The sequence below is a fragment of the Phaseolus vulgaris genome, chromosome 5, assembly GCF_000499845.2.
Source record: "Phaseolus vulgaris cultivar G19833 chromosome 5, P. vulgaris v2.0, whole genome shotgun sequence".
Classification (NCBI taxonomy): Eukaryota; Viridiplantae; Streptophyta; class Magnoliopsida; order Fabales; family Fabaceae; genus Phaseolus; species Phaseolus vulgaris.
The window spans coordinates 8,322,751-8,346,181 of NC_023755.2; the positions used below are offsets into that span (position 1 = coordinate 8,322,751).

The 23,431-nt window shown below is 30.9% G+C and overlaps 2 protein-coding genes across 2 annotated transcripts; both read left to right on the top strand.

The window, feature by feature from the left end:
- Positions 1-7,255: 7,255 nt before the first annotated feature.
- On the top strand, positions 7,256-10,053 carry LOC137836234 (putative Peroxidase 48). Its single transcript, XM_068645074.1, has 4 exons — positions 7,256-7,711; positions 8,288-8,485; positions 8,852-9,017; positions 9,373-10,053. Exons 1-4 carry the CDS (start codon positions 7,382-7,384, stop codon positions 9,828-9,830), a joined length of 1,152 nt encoding a protein of 383 aa, XP_068501175.1. The 5' UTR covers positions 7,256-7,381; the 3' UTR covers positions 9,831-10,053.
- A 5,206-nt stretch (positions 10,054-15,259) lies between these two features.
- On the top strand, positions 15,260-19,881 carry LOC137835077 (protein SEEDLING LETHAL 1, chloroplastic). Its single transcript, XM_068643416.1, has 2 exons — positions 15,260-15,606; positions 19,020-19,881. Exons 1-2 carry the CDS (start codon positions 15,418-15,420, stop codon positions 19,854-19,856), a joined length of 1,026 nt encoding a protein of 341 aa, XP_068499517.1. The 5' UTR covers positions 15,260-15,417; the 3' UTR covers positions 19,857-19,881.
- The last annotated feature ends 3,550 nt before the right edge of the window (positions 19,882-23,431 follow it).

Below are 23,431 nucleotides of genomic sequence, written 5' to 3' on the forward strand. Positions count from 1 at the left end.
GTAAACTCTTTCATTTGTTGTATTATCATATATGCACTTGGTTAACTCAAATTAATCATTTGTATGTGCTACTTTCTTATTTACCCATACAAAGAAAATTAGACTATGATTATTTCGTCTGAGCTACAATATCTAGTGCATCTTTCAAAAACATGGCTTAAGACGAAACCTTCTACACATATATTTCAACATGTTTCGTCGGATGAAGTTTAAAACATTTTTCTTTAAGAATAATTATAACAAATATGATCAACAGATATATTGAAAGACTTATTTTATTCTCATCTCTTCTAGCTTAGAGAGAACATTTCAGATGATTGTGACATGAAATATAAAAATAGATAAGGAAGAGAGAAGATATACACAATATTTTATATTGCTTCATTTGTTGCAAGATATTGTTGAAATAAGGGGAAACTAAGTTCAAGAGGATAGGGAATTATACTTAGTTTGCAAATAATTGTTTACAACAATTCAGAAAGAATTTTAACAGATTGTTTTTCAAAACAACAAATTATTTTATAGTTGAAATACACTAATATAGAAAATGAATATGTTTTATTAAAAAATAATTGATTAAAATCTTTAATACACAGATCTTAGAACACAATCTTGTAAATCAAAAATACAATTTGAAAAAATCTAATTTGTTTTAAAAGAAACAAATATCTTAATTAATTTTAACAAGTTATTTTTGGAATTAACTGGTTGTTTTTGTGATCAAGAATTACTAGAAAGATATTATTCTTGTTGGTTGACTCAGCCGTCATTGACTTCGAAGGCAGATGGTGGCTCCTCCTATCTCCTGGTGGTTTCCGCTCTCTCCTTGGGTAGCTGAGAGTGGCTCCGTTGAAACAGAGGGTGCCCGACCTCTTCTAGGGTTCTTACCACCCTTTATATAGGTTGTGTCTAGGTCAACTCCCTGTCTCACAAGGATCTTTCCTTTAGTGGAATTAGGGTTACTGGTGAGGCATCCTGTGACGCATTGCACAAACTTGTAGCCGCGGCACAAGACTTGCCTCTTCTGGAGTGCAATCTTTCTAACTGTATGGTCACCTGGGTACCAACTCATGTACCAGCGCTGCGTTGCCATCTATTTTGTGGGTGCCCTAATTATTCACGTGTCATGTATGCAGTCTTTCCCTATAAACCCTAACCCTTACGAGCCTTAGTGCCTCCAGGGAACACTTGCTTGTGTCGTACCCAAATGTACTATATACACCCGATGCATGATCCTCTCGTGATTTAGGTCTTTTTGGTATCTGGGTGTTAACTCATACTATTTGTGGGGTCCAGCTTACGTGGTCCATTATTACTATCGGACCACCGAGGTTCGATGTCGACGTCTAACGTCGACCTCTTCTTCAGCCGATGTCCAAGGTCTGGCCAATACAAATATTTTTACAGAATACATGATAAGTGCAGAATTCAGAAGTATCGATCAATGTTTTTAAGAAAACTATATTAGAATTAATGAAAACTTCTTAAGTTGTGAATTGTTTCAATTTATCTTGTTAATCTGTAACTAATACAAATTGATACAAAATATATCAATATTCAATGTAAAACCAATATCACTTATCACAGTAATTTCAATTATTATAGAGAATCAAAGAACATAAACAACAAATTGATTTTTGAAAACAACCGATTGATTATGTTTGTATAGATTATTATGCAAAAATATTATAAAACCATGATAAAGAACGCATAAAAGACACCAAGATTTTATACCAGTTCACTCACAACAAAGCTACATCTAGTCTCACCTTGCACTAAGGTGGATTTCACTAAAACAACACAATTTCTTTACAAGAAATACAAAAAATTTATTGAACACTATAAGAACATAAATCACTCACTGCAACACCTTGTCACAACACTGATACACATCAAGAAACCCTATCTTGGCCCCAACAATTACAAAAATAAAAAACATAATAGAAAGGAAGAATTAACCTTGATCGTGAACCAAGAAATACAATCGGACCTCTCAAATTCAAAGCTACAATGAAATATCTTTGATCTCAACCTAGATGATGAAGGTTTTAGTCCAAGAAACTCAAAGATCTTTCAAAGACTATTTCTTTCAAAAACTTTTATTACAATGGCTCTCACAAATGTAAAATTGTAAATTGTACGAGTAACCTCTTTTTAAAATAATGTAGAATCTTTTATAGAGATTTAACATAAACGATTTTTATTAAAAGGGTGGAGTTAAGTAAGATCAACCTGTTAAAAAATCAAAATATTTTTTTTATTTCACTTAAAAAATGTAATATTCATGAAAGTTGATTTTTCTCCAATAGAAAGTACTCAAACTGAAAACATTTATTATGTTACATATTAAAACATGGTTTTCAGTATATAAAACATATTTCAGAAAAATCTAAAAACTTTTCAGTATTTTCAATCAATTGATTTAAAAGATAACAAATTGGAAAACTATAAATTTCCAGAAAACAAATTAAAACAAGTTGAAAAAACATTTTAACTAGTTAAAAGTATTTGTTCTTGGATTCATCATCATTTCTTAAGGCAAAAGATAAATCAAGACACACAAAATAAAAACTAAACTACCTAGACACTTAAGCCAACAAGTCTTCAACATGACTTCATTAAACAACAAAGTTGGATCCTTGAGATGTCCAACAAATATTACATGGAGTTATTAACTAAACCAATCAAGTTCAACTAAGTAGACTAATATTGTGAAGTACATATTAAGTATTTTTCGGGCTCATAGTTGCTCGTAGCTATTCCTAACTAACCCCTTGAGTATTCTTGACACGAGCTACCACTAGCTTAACTTAGTGTTCTTTCCTCAAGTCACTTCGGGCTAACCTTGAGTGTTCTTTACACCTAACCACTCCTGGCTAACCCTGCGTATTAGTTCTGGTATCACCCACTCTTGGCTAACCCTATCACGAAGTATTTTTTACTCAATCCACTCTTGGCTAAAATATGAAATTCTAATGTTTAACGATCTATGGGTCATTAGGTTTGATAACTAGGGAGGATTTTGTTTGACTATGAATACAATGTTTAGGCTTTCTCTCCTTGTTTAGATCATTTTTCTCTCTAGGGAAGGTAGCATTTTTCAACATATACAATGATTTGACTCACTCTTTGAGGTAACTGGATAAAAACTCAAAGTGTTTTCCATTAGGTTTCTCAGGATCCTAATACATTAATCTTCTTTTGGCTTAATGATCTTTCTAGGAAGCTTGAGGTGTGTGTTATCATCTGATCAACATATCTGCATGATGCAATCAATTCTCTCTTGGCTTAGAGGAGTCTTCTTTTTTCTTCTTGATAAACTCATTTTTATGCACTTGTTGAAGAAGGTAATTTTAGATGATCGTTTATAGTCGGTGAGCATTTTTAGTTTTTGTGTCCATTACGCGTCTAATGAGCTTTATTGTGATGGTTGCATTTAATACAGTCTCAATCTTTTTTCCTTTTTCTTCACGATGTTATTGATGACTAACAACAATTATCTCCCTAGGCAGTATAAAAATTTGCACAATGTTATGATTGATGTGCCTTAAATAGTTAGATCAAAATTTATAATTTATTTATGTTAGGAAGTTGATGAAGAAAATAGTTTTAACTTGTGTAAGGAGATATTTAATATATATTCAAATGGATCTCTTTAACATATGAACATTCCTAAAAACATAGTATAAAGACATGTATATTTAATTTCAAGTACAAGATTTTCTTAGCATATGTGTATCTCTTATGTTTGTTTGCATATTTCATATATTTTTTGTGTGCGCCTTATCAGACTCTCTAAGAAAAGATTGCACGGTGTTGTATTATTTGTTAGATGAAACACTTAAATATTTCATGCTTTGTTATTTTTATCATCTCGTGGATGATGTTTGATCATATTTTATACTTAGTTATTTTAAAGCACTAATTAAAACATTGGTGTGTTAGACTTTTGCCTTAACCGTTTGAAACCCAATTTACGACTATACACGTTTGAGAATGTTGTCTTGTTGGAAAATGATTTATGGACATGTTAAATCAAGAGGAGTGAATTGTTTTTGAAAAAATTTCTTGAAACTTTTTACCTCTTTTTATACTTTTTTGAATACAAAACTTATTAAAAAATAATGCAATTAAATTTGGAATCAAAATTAATAAATATTACACAATTTATTTAAAAACAACAAGATAAATGTGTAAAGAATAAGATGTAAGAAGAAATATTACATAAGGATTTCTATTGGTTCATATCAAACTAATCCTACATTCAATCTTAATGTTCAACTTTAGAACAATCGGGTTCCATTATCTTTATGAGATTTTACAAGCATACTGATGACACATATTTTGTACACATATTTATAGCTTTATTGAAAAATGAAATCAAACATTTTCAGTATGCTTTATTTTAATTTATTAACTCATTTTCTTTTAATAGTAATAAATTGATTTTTTTTTTTACATATTTACTTTAACTTTATATTTTTAGCTCATTTCACCTTTGGTAATTGTTTTGCATATAACTTTTTTATAGATATTAATTTAGGTTGATTTCAATCGTATTAGTTTTTAAATTTTCAAGGCTTCAAAATGGACACATGGTTTGATGGATTTGGACTTATCTTCTATTTTCTACTATTATTAAAAGTTGAGGCAGATTTTCTGAAATTTTGTAAAAGAACCCAACTGGATTCAACTTCCTTTGTTTTAGTTTAGACTTTTGTAATTGGGCTTATATAGAGAATTAGAGCATATATATAGTCTATACGTTCTTTGAACTTGTACACAAAATTTATTTGCTTAATATTTTTTTTGGAATTGTCTCTTCATCTCCTTTTCTCTCTTTTTTGTCAAATTTCAATTTGACTCTTCCTCTTCTCTCAATTTCTCTTAATTTGATTTTGCATTCTTCATTTATGGAATACTAATTATTGATGATCAATTCACATAATCAAGATCAAACAAGACAAATTAAGTTTTTACTAATCATTTAACGCTCTAAGTTTGTTATTCTCTTCTTTAATCTTAGTTTTGCATTATGTGATTACAATTGCGCTTCTAATTATAGAATCAAATTAGAAATCTATTGAATCTTGTTTCGGTAATTCTATACAAATTAGATTGAATGATATTTTGATTTGATTAATATAATTAGTTTAATTAATTAATTGAATCAGTTAATTGTTCAAACTTTGATTCAAATCTTTAGAGAACTTTAATAAGAGGAATTATTTATCCTCCAATCTATGAATTGACCTTTTATCTTCTCTTGATTTTTGTTTTTGATCTATGTTTACATTTTAATTCTTATTCAATTTGTGTTTTACATTTTTCAATCCCAATCTTAACTTTTATAGAAAAATATTAAAGACTAAATACAATATACATGTATCCTTTAAGAATTGACATAGGTTATGCTCTATATATTATAAATTTTAGAGAAAAATTAAAATCTTTGATTTTAAGAACGACATTTGAAGTCCCATGCACATTCAAATCACATACATGTTGGGTAGACAACAAATAAACTCCTGAACACGATTAAGAGGATATAATTCAACTATTAGATCACACTAAATGGATCAAAACAACTCTTGAAATCTCTTTAAGGAAATAACGATTCAATCCTTGAAAACTCAAGAGAAAACAAATAGGATCAACCCATGAATTTAGAAGTCAAAAGAATGTAAATATCATACCAGAGTTTATAGTAGATGTATTCTGAAATGCTTTTTTATAGTAGATGTATTCTGAAATGCTTTTGCTCTTGAAATAACTTGAAAAACGCTCAATTAGATTGCTTAAATAAATTAAAATAGTTTGTTTAAAACATATTCAAAAGTTCTTAAAGTATTAGTGAAAGGTTTTATTTATAAAATTTTCAAAATTGAGTTAAAACTGATTGTGCTATAAATAATCAATTATGTTAAGATGGTAGTCGATTATTTGAAGAGAAAATCATTTTACCGAAATGTTGCAACTATTTTAGTCGATTCTATTACCATTTAATTTGTTAACTTGTTTTTCATCTTTTCTAAAATAATATCATGAACACACTAGTTGATTAACCTATATCCTAATTGATTAATTCATTAAGGAATAATCAACCTTCTTAAGTACTTAACCAATGTTGAGACCTTGAACATAAATGAGTTTGATATTGTGGAATTTAAAGTAACAAAAGATAAATTGGTTGGAGGAGATTGCATTCAACCTTTTATAGCCGATGAGATAAGTCGAATTTGTTATTATTTCTATAAGAAATGTGACACGTGGTATATGCTTATGTTGTAATGTATTTTTGTAAGTATTTGGTACGCGAGATGCCTTACTTCAATAGGTGCATAAAATGTATTTAGATTTTAAAAATATATTCTAGATTGTGCAATTTGAAATGCAATTATGTATCTAGAAATTTCCTCTGAATTATAGCATTTGAAAAAAAAATTTCAGATTGTACAACCTAGAAACTTATTAGAACAACTAATTCAAATTGAAATTAAACAACAACAATGATTTTTTTTTGCAAACGAACCTTTAAAACAATAATACCGATGTGATAGGGTAATGGATAGCCAAAGTGGTTCCTAAGAACAACAAATGAGTCTTGACATTGAGTGTGGAACACCAGAACGGAAGGAAGGAACAACGGGACAATAATGTATGAGATGTAATGACGAGTGGAAAAGGAATGAAAAAAAAAGAAAAAATAATAATAAAAAAATAAAAATAAATAAATATATATATATATATATATATATTATCAAGGATATTTTTATCTTTAATTAGCATAGGTTGTATATGGAAACTATGAGATGTAGAAAGAAATGGCCTAATCAAAATTAGTATTAGCCAATGAAAGTTCAATTTCTGATTTAGGCATTGACGAAGACCCAAGAGTGAAAAACAATTGCGTTAATAATTCTACACATCCATTTATAACAACACAACAATGTAAAATATTGAATTTTGGAATGATTTTATTTATTTATTTTAGAATATATAATCCAAAATATATCATATATTTTAATGTACATTTTGAAATAATTTTTTATTTTGTAATTCAATGTACATTTCTAAACAGAAAACGAAAAATGCATTGTATAGTGTATATTTTGAAAGGCGTTTCAAGAACCAGAAAATATGTTATTGAATGTGCAATCAGAATAATTTTTTTCTGAAACAAATTTGTCATTTCACTATTATATGGGGTGCACGTTTGAAAACATAAGGGTGCATAATGAAACTCCCCTTTTCCAGTTAAGCAAGTGAGATAGCTAGCAACTAAAATAACTTCTTCCCGCTTTTTCTTCTTCTTCTTCTTCTTCTTCTTCTTCTTCTTCTTCTTTTGTCTGCACCAAAGATTTTGCAGAGACAACCAAAAATGCGAAGCTGCATCAATCTCTGGATCGTGGTCGCACTCGTTGTCCCTGTCCTCCTCTCTCTCAGAAGCCCTCGAGGGGAAACCCAACCCCGAACCACTTCTTCTGCTGCTTCTTTCTCTGATTCTTCTTCCTTCTCCGTGAAGCTTGCCAACACATTCCATTTCAACAAAAGGATCCGAGACGGCTCCAATCTCGAATATGATTTCTACAGGGCCACGTGTCCCCAAGCCGAGGGCATTGTCCGTTCAGCGCTCACGCGCATCTACTTCGACCATAGGGACGTTGCTCCTGCCCTGCTTCGTCTCTTCTTCCATGATTGCTTCATCCAGGTCCTTCTTTTCTTTATGGCGTTCCTTCTTTATTGATAAACTTTTGTACTTTCTATCGAATTGGGTGTTTTTTTGTTTTTGTGACTCTTGCTCCCAAGACTTTGAATTTAGAGTCTTTGCTATGCTAATTCAAATGCCTCTTTCTTGATTGCTTAGGGTTTTTCTTTTGTTTCTGTAGCTTTTCTTGATTTCTTCTGCTAAGTTGAGAGGTTCTTGTACCTTGGGTTTTGCGCAATATGCTGTAGATAAATCCGTTGCTCTAGGACGTCTCGGGACCCTGTGTTTTTGTGTGCTTAACCATTTAATATTACAGTTTGTACTCGGAATATGAATAATCTAAATTTTGATCATGATCTTGTGCCATAGTAGATCGTTGATTCTCACTTTTTCTCTGTGCAGTTTAATTTTGATGTGTAAAAACGTTTTCTTGGTTAATTAGAAATTAGTTAGATAGGAATTTGAAAATAATTAGTACAATGGTTAATAATCTTAGCATACTTTTACTTGAAATAGTTTTTGTATGCATGCAAACAATTTCTTATTTGCTATGTTGCTTTTGGGGTGTTGATGAATCAGGGGTGTGATGCTTCGTTGCTGTTAGATGAGAACGATGGTGATAGTAACCGTTCCGTGGAGAAGCAGGCTGTGCCAAATCAGACATTGAGAGGGTTTGACAAGATTGACTTGATAAAGGAGGAGGTGGAGCAAGCGTGTCCTGGTGTTGTGTCTTGTGCTGACATAGTTTCTCTTGCGGCTAGGGATTCCGTTCTTCTGGTACACATTTCATTGTTTACAATTCACTTGGGTGCTTAATATATCCTGGGTTTCAATGTTATTCTGATTGCATTATATACAAACTTTTAAGATCATTTGGTTTCTTGCGTCTTAGATTCATTTGTTTTGTCTCTCTTCATGTCACTTTTGTGCTTAGTGAATCATGTGTCTACACATTATCTTTGATAAGATAAACAATTTATCTTTTTCTTCCTTGACAATCAATGATATCGTGATTTGAGGTGGTAATTAAAGTCTTTAAAAATACCACTTTTGTTGCATGTACTGCACTTTTTAAAAGCCCAATATCATTGCATATATGATATGTTTTTTCGTACATGTTTTTTTTATACATGGCCATGGTAGGCTGGTGGGCCTTTCTATCCCGTTTTAACCGGCAGACGAGACAACCATCAATCATTTTTTGAGGAAGCAACTGATGAGATTCCCAGGCCTGATGATAATGTTACACGCACATTACATCTCTTTAATCTAAGAGGATTTAGTGCAAGAGAAACTGTCAGCCTTCTTGGTAAGTGCTTTACATTTTGTTTCATCTTAAATATATATTTCCCTTAGTTTTTCAGTTAGCTCTCCATTCTTAATAAGATGTAATCTAGTCATCATATGAATGTTTTGCTTCTTTCTTTGTATAGCCATGTTTAATTTTGTGCACAGTGTGTTCATTTTTATTGCTTTTCGATCACTTAAAATATCACCCGAAACGAAAACCTATGTTTAGCAGGATAAAAATGTAAGCAAAATTATCACTTAATACCATGTGATATATAACTGACTTCACATAGTAAGACAAAACTTTTTTATTGTCATCCATGAATGAAATTTGACTAATGGGTTTGATTGATTTGATTGATGATGATCTGAAGGAGGACACAACATTGGAAAAATTGGTTGTGATTTCATTAAGCAAAGGTTATACAACTTTCAGGACACAAAACAACCGGATCCTAGTATACCTCTTGATTTCCTTAATCAAATGAGGCTAAACTGTCCAAACAACTCGAACACCAATAGCAATAAAGAGGAGTTTGTGACTTCAAACCCTATGAGCATGCAAGCATTGTCATCTTCAGTTCCATCAGGTTCAACATTTGACTCTCACTACTACCAAAGCCTGCTAAGAGGAAGAGGACTACTTTTTGCTGATCAACAACTTATGGCTCAGGATAGAACTGCCAAATTGGTCTCTGCTTATGCTTCAGATGATGGATCAACCTTTCGCATGGACTTTGCCAGGGTCATGTCGAAAATGTCTAATCTTGATGTTTTGACAGGATTTCAAGGTCAAGTTCGACTTAATTGCTCCAAACCTGTGACTTCTTGAGTGAGTATATATGTACATTTCAAATAGTTCATTCTTTTGTACAATTTGGTAAACCAAATTAGATTTTTGGTGGAATATACATTTGGGGCTAGTTTTGGTCATTTAAATTGTGGGGTTTAGTTGCAAGAGGAATTATGAATTGGGTCACATTGTATAAAATGTATACTCTATGGAAATGTTCTTTCATTTCCCACCCTACAAAAAGAGAAAAAGCAATCCTTACTATCTTAGTTGTAATATTTTGCATGAATATGATTCATCCACTAAATCAAATATATATACAGCAACTTTGTTTCATACCATAAATTCTCAATATTATATATTGTAAACAATTTTATTATAAGTCACTTAATTTTACAATTTTATTTTTCAATTAATGTAACTCATTTACTATAATTTTATATTTTTAATTGGAGTAATTTTAGTTTTGGTCTTCCAATTTAGTTTTTTTTTTCTTTCAAATTTGCAAAATGTTGTTTTTAGTCCTTTAAATGAATTTGAAGGAATAAAAAGAAAAAAAATATACTTTTTTTTAATAATCCCTTTAAAATCACTTTCTTCAATTTGAGAGAATAAAAACAACCATTTTTAAATTAAGGGATTAAAATATAAATTAATTCAAATTCAAAGGACAAAAAATATATGAAGAAATTATGTGTTAAAGATTGATTATATAATTATAAGACAATTTGGTCTAAATGATTCTATTAACTATATACATAGATAAATGAAATTTAGATCATTCATGTTTTTTATCATAACAAATAATGTGATGAACTAATGTATTTATTTAAAATATGTTCATTAGATAAAACTACATAAGATTGTCTCCTTCAAGTGTTTACATTCTACTACTATATAAATTTCAAATATTTATAATATTGTTATTTCTAGTGAATCCAAAGTTTTTACCTCTTTAAGTTGAAATGCTATTAAAAAATTTGGTGATGTATTTCTTAATGAAGTTCTAGTTGAAATTTCACCTTTTAAGAATATAAAAGATCAAATAGATCTTGTTTTTGAAGTAGGTCTACCCAACACACCGTTTATAGAACAAATCTTCAAAAGACTATGGAGATAAAATCTCAAGTTCAAGAGTTGTTAGAGAAAGGTTGAATTCAAAATATAGATAACCCTTATGTTGTATTTATCTCATTAGTGCCAAAAAAAGATGGAAAATGGAGAATGTGTTGTGATTGTATGGCCATCAACAACATTACAATAAATACAAGCACCCAATTTCCTATGCATAATAATGTGCTTGATGAATTGCATGAGTCCACAGATGATGGAGGCCATCCAAGTCACCATCCACAAGAATAAAAGACAAATGAATTGTCTGTATCAATAATAGAATAAACTTGTATAAGATTTGTATTTTAAATTTTCTTAAAGTATTTTATAGATGAAACAAGGATATTCTAGAAACCATAACTTGTCTGACAAGTAAAGGCTTCTAGAACACCTTAGAAGAGTACACACGGCCTCCTTAGGCCACCACACTCATCGTAGTTGTCTACTTAACTAGAGTTATGGTAGCTTAAAGAACAAGCTACCTTCATCTATAAATACTCCAAAATACTCTCATGTATTCAGATTTGCAAATATTGAATGAAGAACTCTGAATTTGAGATTTATTTTCTCTCAAATCTCCTTTTGTTAGAGAGTCTCCAAGGCCTTGTAATCCTTGGAAAGTTGGTCAAATTTCTACTTCCTAGCACCAAAAGTACTCCAATTCCTCACCAAAACCTCTCATTCTCTGTGCAAACTCTTCTCCATTCCATTGTCATTGCATTCAACTTCTACAATCCATCACCTTGGATTGCATCAACATACCATCTTATAGAACAAATCTTCAAAAGACTACAGATATAGAATCTTAAGTTCAAGAGTTGTTGGAGAAAGGTTGAATTCAAAATATTCATAACCCTTGTGTTGTATTTGTCTTATTGATGCCAAAAAAAGATGGAAAATGGAGATCATCTTATAAGGATATAGAATCTCAAGTTAATAGACCATCTTATAGAAAAAATCTTCAAAAGACAAAGGATATAGAATCTCAAGTTCAAGAGTTGTTGTAGAAAGGTTAGATTCAAAATATTCATAACCCATGTGTTCTATCTGTCTTATTGGTGCTAAAAAAAGAGGGAAAATGGAGAATGTGTTGTGACTGTAGATCCATCAATAACATTACAATAAAAATGCAAGCATCCAATTTCCTATGCATAATAAGCTTGATGAATTGCATGAATCCACAATGTTTTCTAAAATTGATCTAAAGAGTAGTTATTACTAAATTCAAATAAAAGATGGTGATGAGTGGAAAACCACTTTTAAGACCAAGTTTGGACTATCGAGTGGTTAGTGACGCCTTTTGGTTGTACTAAGGCACTCAACCCTTTCATGAGGCTTATGAATCATGTCGTACGGATTGCATAAGAAATTTTGTAGTTGTTTACTTTATGACATTTTCGTGCATCGTCGTAGTCATAACGAACATTTAAATAATTTGAAACAAGTTTTGTTAGTACTTAGTAATAACCATCTATTTGCCAATTCAGGTAAGTGCACCTTTTGTGTAAATATGGTTATCTTTTTAGTTTTTGTAGTCAATAAAAACGGGGTTCATGTTGACCCCTAAAAAATCAAAGCTATCCAAGAGTGGCCCACTCCACAAAATGTGCGAGAAGTTAAAAGCTCCCATGGTTTGACGAGCTTTTATAAAATATTTATTTCTAACTTCCTTTGTCTAGCTTCATTGCTCAATTAATGAAGAAGGATGTCACATTAAGGAAAAACATGAGCAAATTTTTCAAAAGATTAAGGCTCAACTCACCAATGCACCTGTTCTAGCTTTGCCTGACTTTTCCAAAACTTTTGAGTTAGAATGTGATGCATTAGGAGTTGACACAAATGCAAGGAAGGCACCCTATTTTTAGAATTAGAGACCTTAAGCAAGAGGGGGGTGGATAGTTTATGAAAGATCTTCGCAAATATTGAAGGTGGATTGAAAGTCAATGAGAATCAATCAATTAGAAATCTATTCAGCTGATTTAAAAAACATTTTTTCACTTAACAATAGAAAATAAACCGGTTTTTTTTGTGTGAAACAATTGGTTGTTTATATTAGCAGTTATAAAATTCAAGAAAAAACAAATTTAAAGAGATAAGGGATAAAAAGATTCACACTGGAAATTTATACTGGTTCACTATTATCCAAGAGCTACATCCAGTCCCTAGAAAACCTCTGAGTATTCCACTAAGCAATCAAACACCTTGATTACACAACACAAACCAAAGTGGTGATCTTAAACCCTTCAAGAACACATACCACCTTTGGCAAACACACCACAGATCTTAGAACAACCTCTGGATCTGCACACCAACAATTCTTACAAAAATACAATAGTCAAGAGAGAAAAGGAATGATAACACCTGCTACAATAAAAAATTGAATAGAAGAAGTACAAAGCAATCCTATTCCACTCTTAGAAAGAATCCAAAGCTTGGAACAATCTTGGAAAAACTTGATTTGAAAGTATTCTCATGAATCAGTAACAACCAGGAGCTTAAAACAAATTATATATACTCCAATCAGTTGTTAAAATCATTTAATGCAAAAGCCAAATCAGTTTTAAAATAAACATAACAGATTAAATCAGTCCAACTGAATTCTGTTAAGGATTTTCAAAAATCAACTGATTGAAAATACGAAACAATCGGTTGAATTGGCTTGACAACAAGTTCAACCAATTTCAAGCTTTTTCAAATTCTTTTAAAAAATACTAAGTGTAAAACAACCGGTTGAAACAATAATTCAACAGATTGATTTTCCACATCCTTTAGAAACCATATCTTTTTCAAAAGAACTTAAATCAAGCAACCTTGGATCATATCTATTAGTGGATTTACAAATTCAAACTACACAAAACCTACACACACAAGAAGCAATAAAGTCTTCAAGCAATTTTCTTGGATTTGGAGACATCAAAGCCCATGCTCAACACCTATTACTTATTTCATTGAAAAATTTCATGGTGCCTCCCTCAATTACCCCACCTATGACAAATAACTCTATGCTCTTGTGAGTACCTTTCAAACATGGGAACACTATCTAGTGTTCAAGGAGTTTGTCACTTATAGTGACCATGAGTCACTTAAATATTTGAAGGATCAAGGAAAACTCAACAAGAGAGATGTACTTCAATGAGTACTATTAATCTTAAAATTTGAATAATATTGAAAAATATTTTCTTCTTTTGAACTAAGTCAAATCATCCAAATAACTCAATGTCTGAGAATGAAATTGAGTGTTTGGCATGAACTGCTCCAGCAATAATGCAAAAAGCAAACTATTGTAAGTCAAGAAATTGATTATGATAGTTTGATTTTTAAATAACCATGATTATTGAATTAACTTGATTTGACATTGGGGAGTAGAGAATTTGAATCTTATGTTATTTATAACTAGCCAAGTATAAGAGATTTACAAAGTTTATTCAATCCCAACACTTTTATGAATATAAGAACATCTTTTTTTTTACACCAAGTTTTGAACTTTCTAACTTTATTTTTTGTTTGAATCACCGGCATTATTTAAACAACTTCACATGATTACTTTCACACTTTATAGTGAAAGATATATATGTTGGATTTACCACTAATTCATGAGGATACAACAACCCCTTTTCAACTATATTACAGTTGACTCGATCTACTTGTCAAGAAATAAAACTCCATAAGTTATCTATGTATCGTTTTTGTCTATATTATTTTAGAGTGTTCTTTTATATTTTTTTTTCATGAGTTTGAACTTTCCTATATTTATGTTATTTTTTTTTATACTATGTTTGATACGATGATGTCATGATTAAAATAAATAGTAGATAAATTATAGCGTGTTATTAAAATATATATATATAATTTTAAGAGTGTAAATAAATTTGTGAGAGGAAATAATAGTAATAATTACTCGAAGTATACAAAAGTATGTATATCCAAAAGAATGTATTTTCTCTATCTTTATATATATATATAAATATGTATCACTAATAAAAATCATCTTAAAAAAATTAAAATTATGACCATAAACATTTCTAAAACTAAAATTAGTCACATTTAAAAAATAATTTTAATTCTTTAGATTCAGTGTTTAAAGAATAATTTTTTTTTTATGTTTAGGGTCTAAATTTTTTTAATTAGGAAATCAATAAAAATCAGATTAAAACCGTAATTAAGAAAATAAAACATTTTAAAAACTTAGTGTTACGTTTATTATGTTATTTTTTAAACAATAAGAAGAATGACATCGGAAGGGAAAAAAATAAAACATTTAAAGAAAAAAAGACACTAATGATTTTCCAAATGTATGGATGAAAAAGTGTAGAGAAAGGTTAAGACCCCACAGAGAGGTGACACGCAAGATTTCTCTCTATCTTCTCATCCGCCACTTCTCCAATTGGAAGCACACGCCAACAATCTAATTTCTCAATCATTCAACATTTTTCAATGTTCATAGCCACACCACACCACTAACCTTCTTCTGCATCCTTGCTTCTTCTTCTGTCATCCATACTTGAGACCCCAAATGGCCCCTGCCAGTGCCACCACTCTCTTCTCCTCTAACCCCATGTTTCCTTCTGACAACCACTCTCTCTCCCCCTCTCCAACCATTCCCAAATCCTTCACTGGCCTCTGCAAACCCTTCCATTCCAGGGTTCCCACTTCCATCCCCTTCTTCCATTGCAGAAGACCAGTTTTCTTTGTCAGAGCCACTGTGAGTGTTTCTGCCTCACCCTCTTCTTCAATGCGGTCAAGTTTTTCTTTGTTATTTTTATTATTTATTTGGGTCTGCATAATTTTGTCTGGTAATGCTCAAGTTTCGATTTTTCCTTGAGTCCATGCTTGTTTGTGTAATGAACTTGTTGGATGTCCTTGGCGATGTTGAGAAGGATTTTTGAATTTTAGGTGTTAGTTAACCTTTTAGTGTTCATTTGTTCTTTTCCCCGTGAATTAAAATGGGTGTTTTTATATTTCCATTGGTGTGGGGTTGGGGCCTGTTTTTGTTTTGGTTGTGCAAAACCTTTTTTGTTCTTTCTCAAGGTGTAGCACCTATGTAGAAATTGTTGGTAACGTTGCATGAAAGTTGGAATGGTTTTCAGCAGTGGGAAAGTTCTGTAATAGTTAGTATTTAGCTATCTTTTGATTGAAATTTTATTTGAAGTTGTTATATTGTTATTGGTTATGCTTTGGACAAAATTGTTTCTTTTACTTCGAAAGACTTGAAGTATTGAGGGTTTTTTTAATTTTGTGGGCATTTAATATTTGTTGATTAAGACTTTCTCATTTTAAAATGCTTGCAAAAACCTTGGCTTTAGGGTAATAATACCTATGGTCTCTTATGAATTGAAATTTGCTATGGTGTGTTGATTAAGATTTTAACTTGTACAAAGGGTAAAAGTCAAAATTTCAATGCATCTTTCATGCTTTTAGAAAGTTTTTATTGGAAGTTTATTCATCCTTTTGTGCTCAAATCATGTCGTGATTGAGCAGCTTCTAAAACAATCAAGCTCTTAGTAAGGTTGTCTAACTTGCGTTTATATAAACTTGTGGAGGGTTGTTAAACTAAACAAGTAGGTTTACCTTAGACTAACATAATATTAAAAATTTGTAATCATAGTACACAAACCAGTTCCAACTTCACTATAAAGCATACCATAGTAAAAATGATAGTACAATCGTTCTTAATTATCCAAGGTATGAAGTTCTCAAATTTCAGTTCATTTTTGTCGCCAAAAAATAACCAGAAGTTCTATTTTTAATAATAAAACCTAATTAATTGGCAAATACAAACTAAAATAACAGACAGGAGGGTTGCTGGCCTTTGGGTTTGGACATAAAGGTTTCAGTTTTAATAGTGTATGAAGAAAGTTAAGGGATCTTCTCTAGCTTTCAGTTCCTTGCAGGTTAGAAGGGTGTAATTGGTTCTTTTGCCGTTGCTGGCTTCCATTTGTGGCTGGCCAGTTCCGTTCTTTGGCTACTGAGTTCCTGTTGTAAGCTTTGTAGATGGTTGTTCTTTTCTATTGAGGTTGTCATAGATCTGGTTCATGGTTGGTGACACTGGTCAGAAGAATGACTGGTTTTGCTTGGTGGTTGATGGCAGCCATGGAGGAATGGTTGATAACCAAGCAATACGCAAATATAGCATGGTTCACAATTGGTAGTGTGAACCCTGTGGGATAAAAATTTCAACATCTCAGAACATGAATTTCTTTGGACAATTTTAATAAGAAAAATGAGAAATTAAAATGCAAAAATATGGATTGAGGGAATATAAACGCCAGAATCTCTAAAGATTAATAAGCTGAGGAAGATTCATCATTTTGAATTAGGAAATTCAAGGATAGAATCAAAAGTAGTTCCTAAGAACCTAGATAGAGAAAGAGAATCCTCTCAATTGGAAAAATATTCAGATTAATTCAATTATATCTCTCAAAATCTTATAAAAGGTTCTTTATAAGCTTAGATGGCAACAAGTAGTAAAGGCCCTTTAAGGTTCCACTTAGAAATAAATTCCGACTAAAATTTATTTTCCAGTACAATTGACTATCATATCATCCCATTACCTATCATTATGGTTTGGGAAGCCGAAAAACACTAAAAACTGTTCTAGAGAGCCTTAAAAGACATCTGAAGTATTTAAATAAAAAGAACTAGAAAAATTACATTAATAATGAAGGAAAAATGGTCTTAAGCAATTATTTAGAACAACTATTTAAACTCTAGCCCATCAATGCTTTTTCTAGGTCATGTGAATTTGAGCTTGTCGTATGTTATCTTCAAATTGGGCTTAAGTCTTCATCAACATCTAGAAAATAGCATTAGATGATATATGATATATCTTCATGAGCATATCATGCAACTCTGTCCATCTTTATTCCTAAAATTCTTTCAAGTGCAGTCTTGGTTGATTCCATGAAATGGTCACTTGGGTTTTGGGTGACTTAGGTTTCAGAACAAAACAAAAAGGAAACAAAACATAAGAACTCTTGTTTTTTTGGAGTTTTGAAGGATTGTTTCCTTCATTTATATGAACTCATGAACTTGCCCCTGAACTTGCAAGTTAATGCAAGTCTTCTGAGTTTTCTGCCAAGCAAGTTTATAAGTATTCTTAGCCCTGGAATGGTGGTTTTTTTTTATGTGCACTGTATTTTTAACATGTTTTCCTTTTCTAATATTTTTATAGAAAGTGGAACTTACTGATAGCATGACCATAGAAAGCAAATATAGTTTTGGCCATAGACTCAAAATTTATAGGGGAATAAAAGTCTTGAGCAACGGTTCAGTAAGGGCACTGGTTCTAAATTTGCTCTCTGACTGTTGAATTATGCAAACCATCTTCTGCTTGTCCAAAATTACATTTAACAGCATGTTTGGGACATGTGAAATATTTCAGATCTTTCAGAAGAAAAAAAAGTTGTTTGCTGGATAAGCTGTGTTTGGAACAATAACTGAAATTTGGTAAATAGTTTTTTTTTATATATGAAAATTTGTAACTTATATTTTTCTAGTTTTTTTTTTCCTTTTCATCATAAACATACTTAGTATCTTATATAAACTTTTTTGTTGCATCAAAACAAAATTAATTATCTTAAAACCACTTTTCAGCAAGTTTATTCACACAAAAATTAATACGATTATAATGGTTTATAACAATAATTGATTATTAAAATAATATGATTTTTGCAGTAGCTCCGAACCCTTAGTGATACAACTACCATAGTGATGAACTAGGGAAGAGTTATACATACATATTATTTTCATCTTATCTTTCATATAGTGAGTCCCCATCAGTGATTATATGCATATCAGATGTCAAACCAACAATTACTCACTGGTTGGAACTCTAAAAGGCATATTATTTTCATCCTATCTTTCATATAGTGAGAACCCATTTTAGTGGATAAACACATTTTTACACATGCTATTTTCTATTTGTAGTCTGTATGGTTCCTTTTGGTGTGCACTAATACACTTTCTTGGGTTTGTTTCTCCTGTAAGGCTCTAACATGCACATTAAATTCATTTTCTCGATGAGAGAATGGACTATTCGCTGGCATGTCAAATTGTTAAGATTACTGAATAAATTACTATCATCTTGATAATGCCTGTGCTTCTGCTGTACCACAGGTAATAAAGTGGAGATGTCCAAAGCAAAGCCTCCCTTCCAACTGTGATACTGGTTTCCAAAAGAAACTCCTCTATCTAGAATCCATTGGTATTGACTCTTTCTCACTTATTGAAAATCATCCAACGCTGATCACTACCTCTCTTACAGACATAAAATCCACCGTGGAATACATTACCTCCATGGATTTCACTGCGATTGAATTTCGCCGAATTGTTGGCATGTGCCCTGAGATTCTGACCACCAATGTGTCAGACATCATACCTGTCTTAACCTTCCTTCATCGTGAGGTTCATGTGTGTTGTTCAGACATTAAGCGGGTTATAAATCGCCGTCCCAGGTTGCTTGTCTGCAGTGTTAGTAAGCGACTTCGTCCTACCCTATACTTCCTCCAAAGTATTGGCATAGAAGAGGTAAACAAGCATACTGACTTGCTATCATGTAGTGTTGAAGAAAAGTTCATGCCCAGAATTGATTACTTTGAGAATATTGGGTTTTCTCGCCGGGATGCAACTTCAATGTTTCGCAGATTTCCTCAGCTGTTTTGTTATAGTATTAAAAATAATTTGGAGCCTAAATACAGTTACTTTGTGGTGGAGATGGGGAGAGATTTGAAGGAGCTGATAGAATTTCCACAGTATTTCTCATTTAGCCTAGAGAATAGAATTAAGCCTAGGCATAAAAACTGTGTAGAAATGGGGGTGTGTTTACCTCTCCCTGACATGTTAAAAACAAAGGAAGTGAAATTTCAAAGTAGATTGGAAGTATTTGTAAATTCTTCAACACCCTTGAAAACATCCCCTCTGTGGTGTGCTGGCTGTGATTTTTATGAAGTATAGAATAACAATTGCTTTGTACATTTAATTGCTCTTGTGATTTTGTAAGCAGCCATTAGGTGCTTTTGACCTTCCAGTTTGCAAATGTTTCTATCATGTGTGAAACCATTTTGTGCAATTTCCAAGGAAGAAAAAGCTTCTGCCAAAACTCTTTTCCAATGACATATAAATCGGTTCTTATGCTTCCCTTGGATTAGGGAATAGAAATAAGGAAGTAAATTTGAGATGATACGAAGAGAAAGTGGAAAAAAATTTAGGATGTTTGAATTAAGATAAATACGATCGAGTAAAAATTTATGAAAGTTTGTGAGTAATATGATATTTGTAATTGAAATTATATTTTTTTTAATTGATAAAAAGTGTAACTTTATAAATTTATATTTATATTTAAGATTGTTAAAAAATTAATTTAATTGATTTATTTATAATTATAATTACTTGTAATTAAAATATTATTTAAATATTTATAATTATAAATATTTGATAAAGACTTATTTTTATATTAAATAACATTATTATTTTTATCTTTACTTTTTTTATAATTAATATAATTATAATATAAATTTATTTGTTTATTATTAGAAATTATATTTATTATTATTATTTATATTTATGTTTTATTATATATATAATATGATAAATTATGTTATTTTATAATAATTATTTTTTATAATTGTAATTATATTTTTATATTTAAATTGTAATTTTATTTTAAAAAGTAAATTAAAACTAATTAATTAAATAAATACATATATAAACAACTTTCTTAGCAACTGTGGAAAGAAAATTTTGAATGCATCATTCTTTTCGATTTCTGTGTTTTTTAATTATTTATTGCTTTGGTTTTTGCATTTTATAGACATTTGTTTTTCTTCGTCCAAAAGCAAACAGGACTTTAGTAAGCTCTATATTAGTTATAAGACTATTTCTTCTTGCAACTTCATACCTTCTTCTCTCACCTCCATAAATTTTCGAATTTTCAAAAATGCCATTTTATAATATTTCGGATTACATAATCTAGAAGTCATTTTTTAAATTTGTAATTAGCTTCCAGATTACATAATTCATTAGCCTTTTTTCATATGCATGCTTACTTTCCGGATTACATAATCCGGAAGTCTTTTTTCAAATGAGTCCAGATTACATAATTCAGAAACTACTTTATGGGAGTGACACAAGAAGAATAAAAATGTATTTTCATGTTGTGTATGAAGGTGGCGGAAGAAGATATGTAGGTACAGGAAGAAACAGTCTGGTTATAACTCGTCCTTGGATATTCAACTTTTAAGTCTAGAACATCAATGAACTTTCCTATTCGTAACATTTATTGAAACAATGTTCTACACTCATAGATAAATGTTCGAACCTTAGAGTTCTATGTTGTCGTCACACACAATTTTTTTCCATATCTTCATAACCAATCTTCAAAAATATCTTCTTCCTCTATTGTGTGTGACGTCGATTTCAAAACCTCATTACTTCGAACATCATTTATCTATGCTTCCAATTGGTATGTATTTTCGAACCCTCATTTCTTATGCCTTAAATCTCTTCTTTGCCTAACTCCAGTGTGTTTGTTTGTTTTTTGTGAAGAAATTGTTCTCAATTGGTCATTTTTCTCCCATAACTAAGTGCATTTCTTTCGTTTTGTGGTTTCGGTGCTTTAGTTTCAGCTCAAGGACCCAACACTTCTCTTTGATTCGTCTCTTGTTTCGCTATTATTTGATATTGTTTTCTTTCATATTAGTTTATTTTCTCTGGAATGATCACATTTGCTTTTTAATTTCATAAAATCTAGCTGTGTATTTTTATTTTGTTGTGTATAAAACTAATCAAGAAAAAAGGCAGAGGAGAGGCATAATTTAGTTGCCTGCATTCTAGTTTATTATGCATGGAAACTGTGCGTAGCAGTATCACCATAGACATGCTAACATGATAACGAACTTATGTGAATTTACTACTGAGTTTAATGATGAAGTTGTTGTTTGAAGTATAAGAAAAGGAAAAAAGGTGAGTGATAAAGTTTGATGTGTTAATGTTAATTTATAGTTATAGTTAATTTAATGTTGATGTGTTATTACATTTATTTTCTTTTGTTCGTAAATACATAGATGCGGGTGACATTTGGGAGGAGATTACTGCATGATTTTTTTCTTAATATTATTCAATCTGATTAATTTTATTGATTTTGTGTTCTAAACTAGGTTTCTATATTGACATCACAAGCCAATGAAATGAAGGTAATTGTGACTTTTTTTTTGTGCAAAACTATTTAGGAGAGTTGCCTCATGATTTTGCTATCATGCATCACCGGTAATATTTAAATCTTTATTAAATTAATATATATTTTATATTATAATTGAAATTCTAATTATTATAACTATTTTTATATATTAGGCATCCGATAAAGGAAATGTTCCTTATGATGAAACAAATGATCAACATCAAGAATCATAGCCGAAGAATGTTATTTAGTAGGAACTGTTCACTTTTTGAGATTTCATAGGTTTTAGTTATTTGTGGGCACTGTTTTGTTTGTATGGTACACAAAGAAGGTTAACAAGGAAGAGAAAAAACTGGTACTTTACTTTCTCTTCCATTTTGCGGAGTCACTTGAGACTTTCTCTTCCAGATAGTCTTCCATCATTGTATTTGTTGGTTTTATATGTGTTGTCCATCAAGAACACAATGTTGAATGCATTCAACAATCTAACTAAATCGGGATGTGTTTAAAAAATATTTGTAACAACCTGTGTAGACATATTGCACTGACTCCAATGAATATAATTGTCACTCTCTAGCAACATCATTAACTAATACATTTGAGTTATAAACCCTCTTTGTGACTTTTTATATATACACTTGTCTTATTATCATGACATTTTTCTCATTGTGCTATTTCAAAGTAAGTAATAATGTTTGTTGGCTTCACTAAACTCTTAGTCATGTCAATAAGCATGGAATGTTCATTTGATTTTAATGTATCAACATAAGGGTGACCTTCAATACCCAACCTTCTCCATTGGAAATTGGTTTGACCCACAATTTAAAAGGACAATCACATTTTCTTGTACCAGTTACTGTCACTGTCAAATTGCATTTGTATTTCTTATATTTATCACCCCTTTCACAACCTAACAACACATATGTTTTTCTTCCCCGTTGTCCATTTATTTTGCCAGACCTCAAACTAACAACCACAAAATCTAGTCTAAAGGTCACCTTACACACCATTAAAGTAAGTCATCTCATGTACCAAATACCTACATAAATACATTACAACTTAAGTATATCTCATCTCACATTTTATGCACAAATGAATGCAACACACTTACCTCATTTGTTGTAAATTACAGAACACGATCTCCTCCAACCATTTCATCTTCATACGCCACAAACTTTATTATGTTTGACTCATTCATGTCAGATAAGTTATCTACTTCATTTGACATTTTGCTCTAGAGTTGGGATTCCATCTTCACATTCAACAACCACTCCTAAATCCATCAAATTTTATATTAAAAAACACAGCAAAATTTTAAATAAATGTTAATTTTTTTTAAAATTCTTTGAATTTC

Bases quoted from the DNA above. Each gene is read 5' to 3' on its own strand.
- LOC137836234 (XM_068645074.1), top strand. From the start codon at position 7,382: ATGCGAAGCTGCATCAATCTCTGGATCGTGGTCGCACTCGTTGTCCCT. The intron at 7,712-8,287 runs GTCCTTCTTTTC...TTGATGAATCAG, and splicing joins TCCATGATTGCTTCATCCAG to GGGTGTGATGCTTCGTTGCT. The intron at 9,018-9,372 runs GTAAGTGCTTTA...GATGATCTGAAG, and splicing joins AGAAACTGTCAGCCTTCTTG to GAGGACACAACATTGGAAAA.
- LOC137835077 (XM_068643416.1), top strand. From the start codon at position 15,418: ATGGCCCCTGCCAGTGCCACCACTCTCTTCTCCTCTAACCCCATGTTT. The intron at 15,607-19,019 runs GTGAGTGTTTCT...GCTGTACCACAG, and splicing joins TTTTCTTTGTCAGAGCCACT to GTAATAAAGTGGAGATGTCC.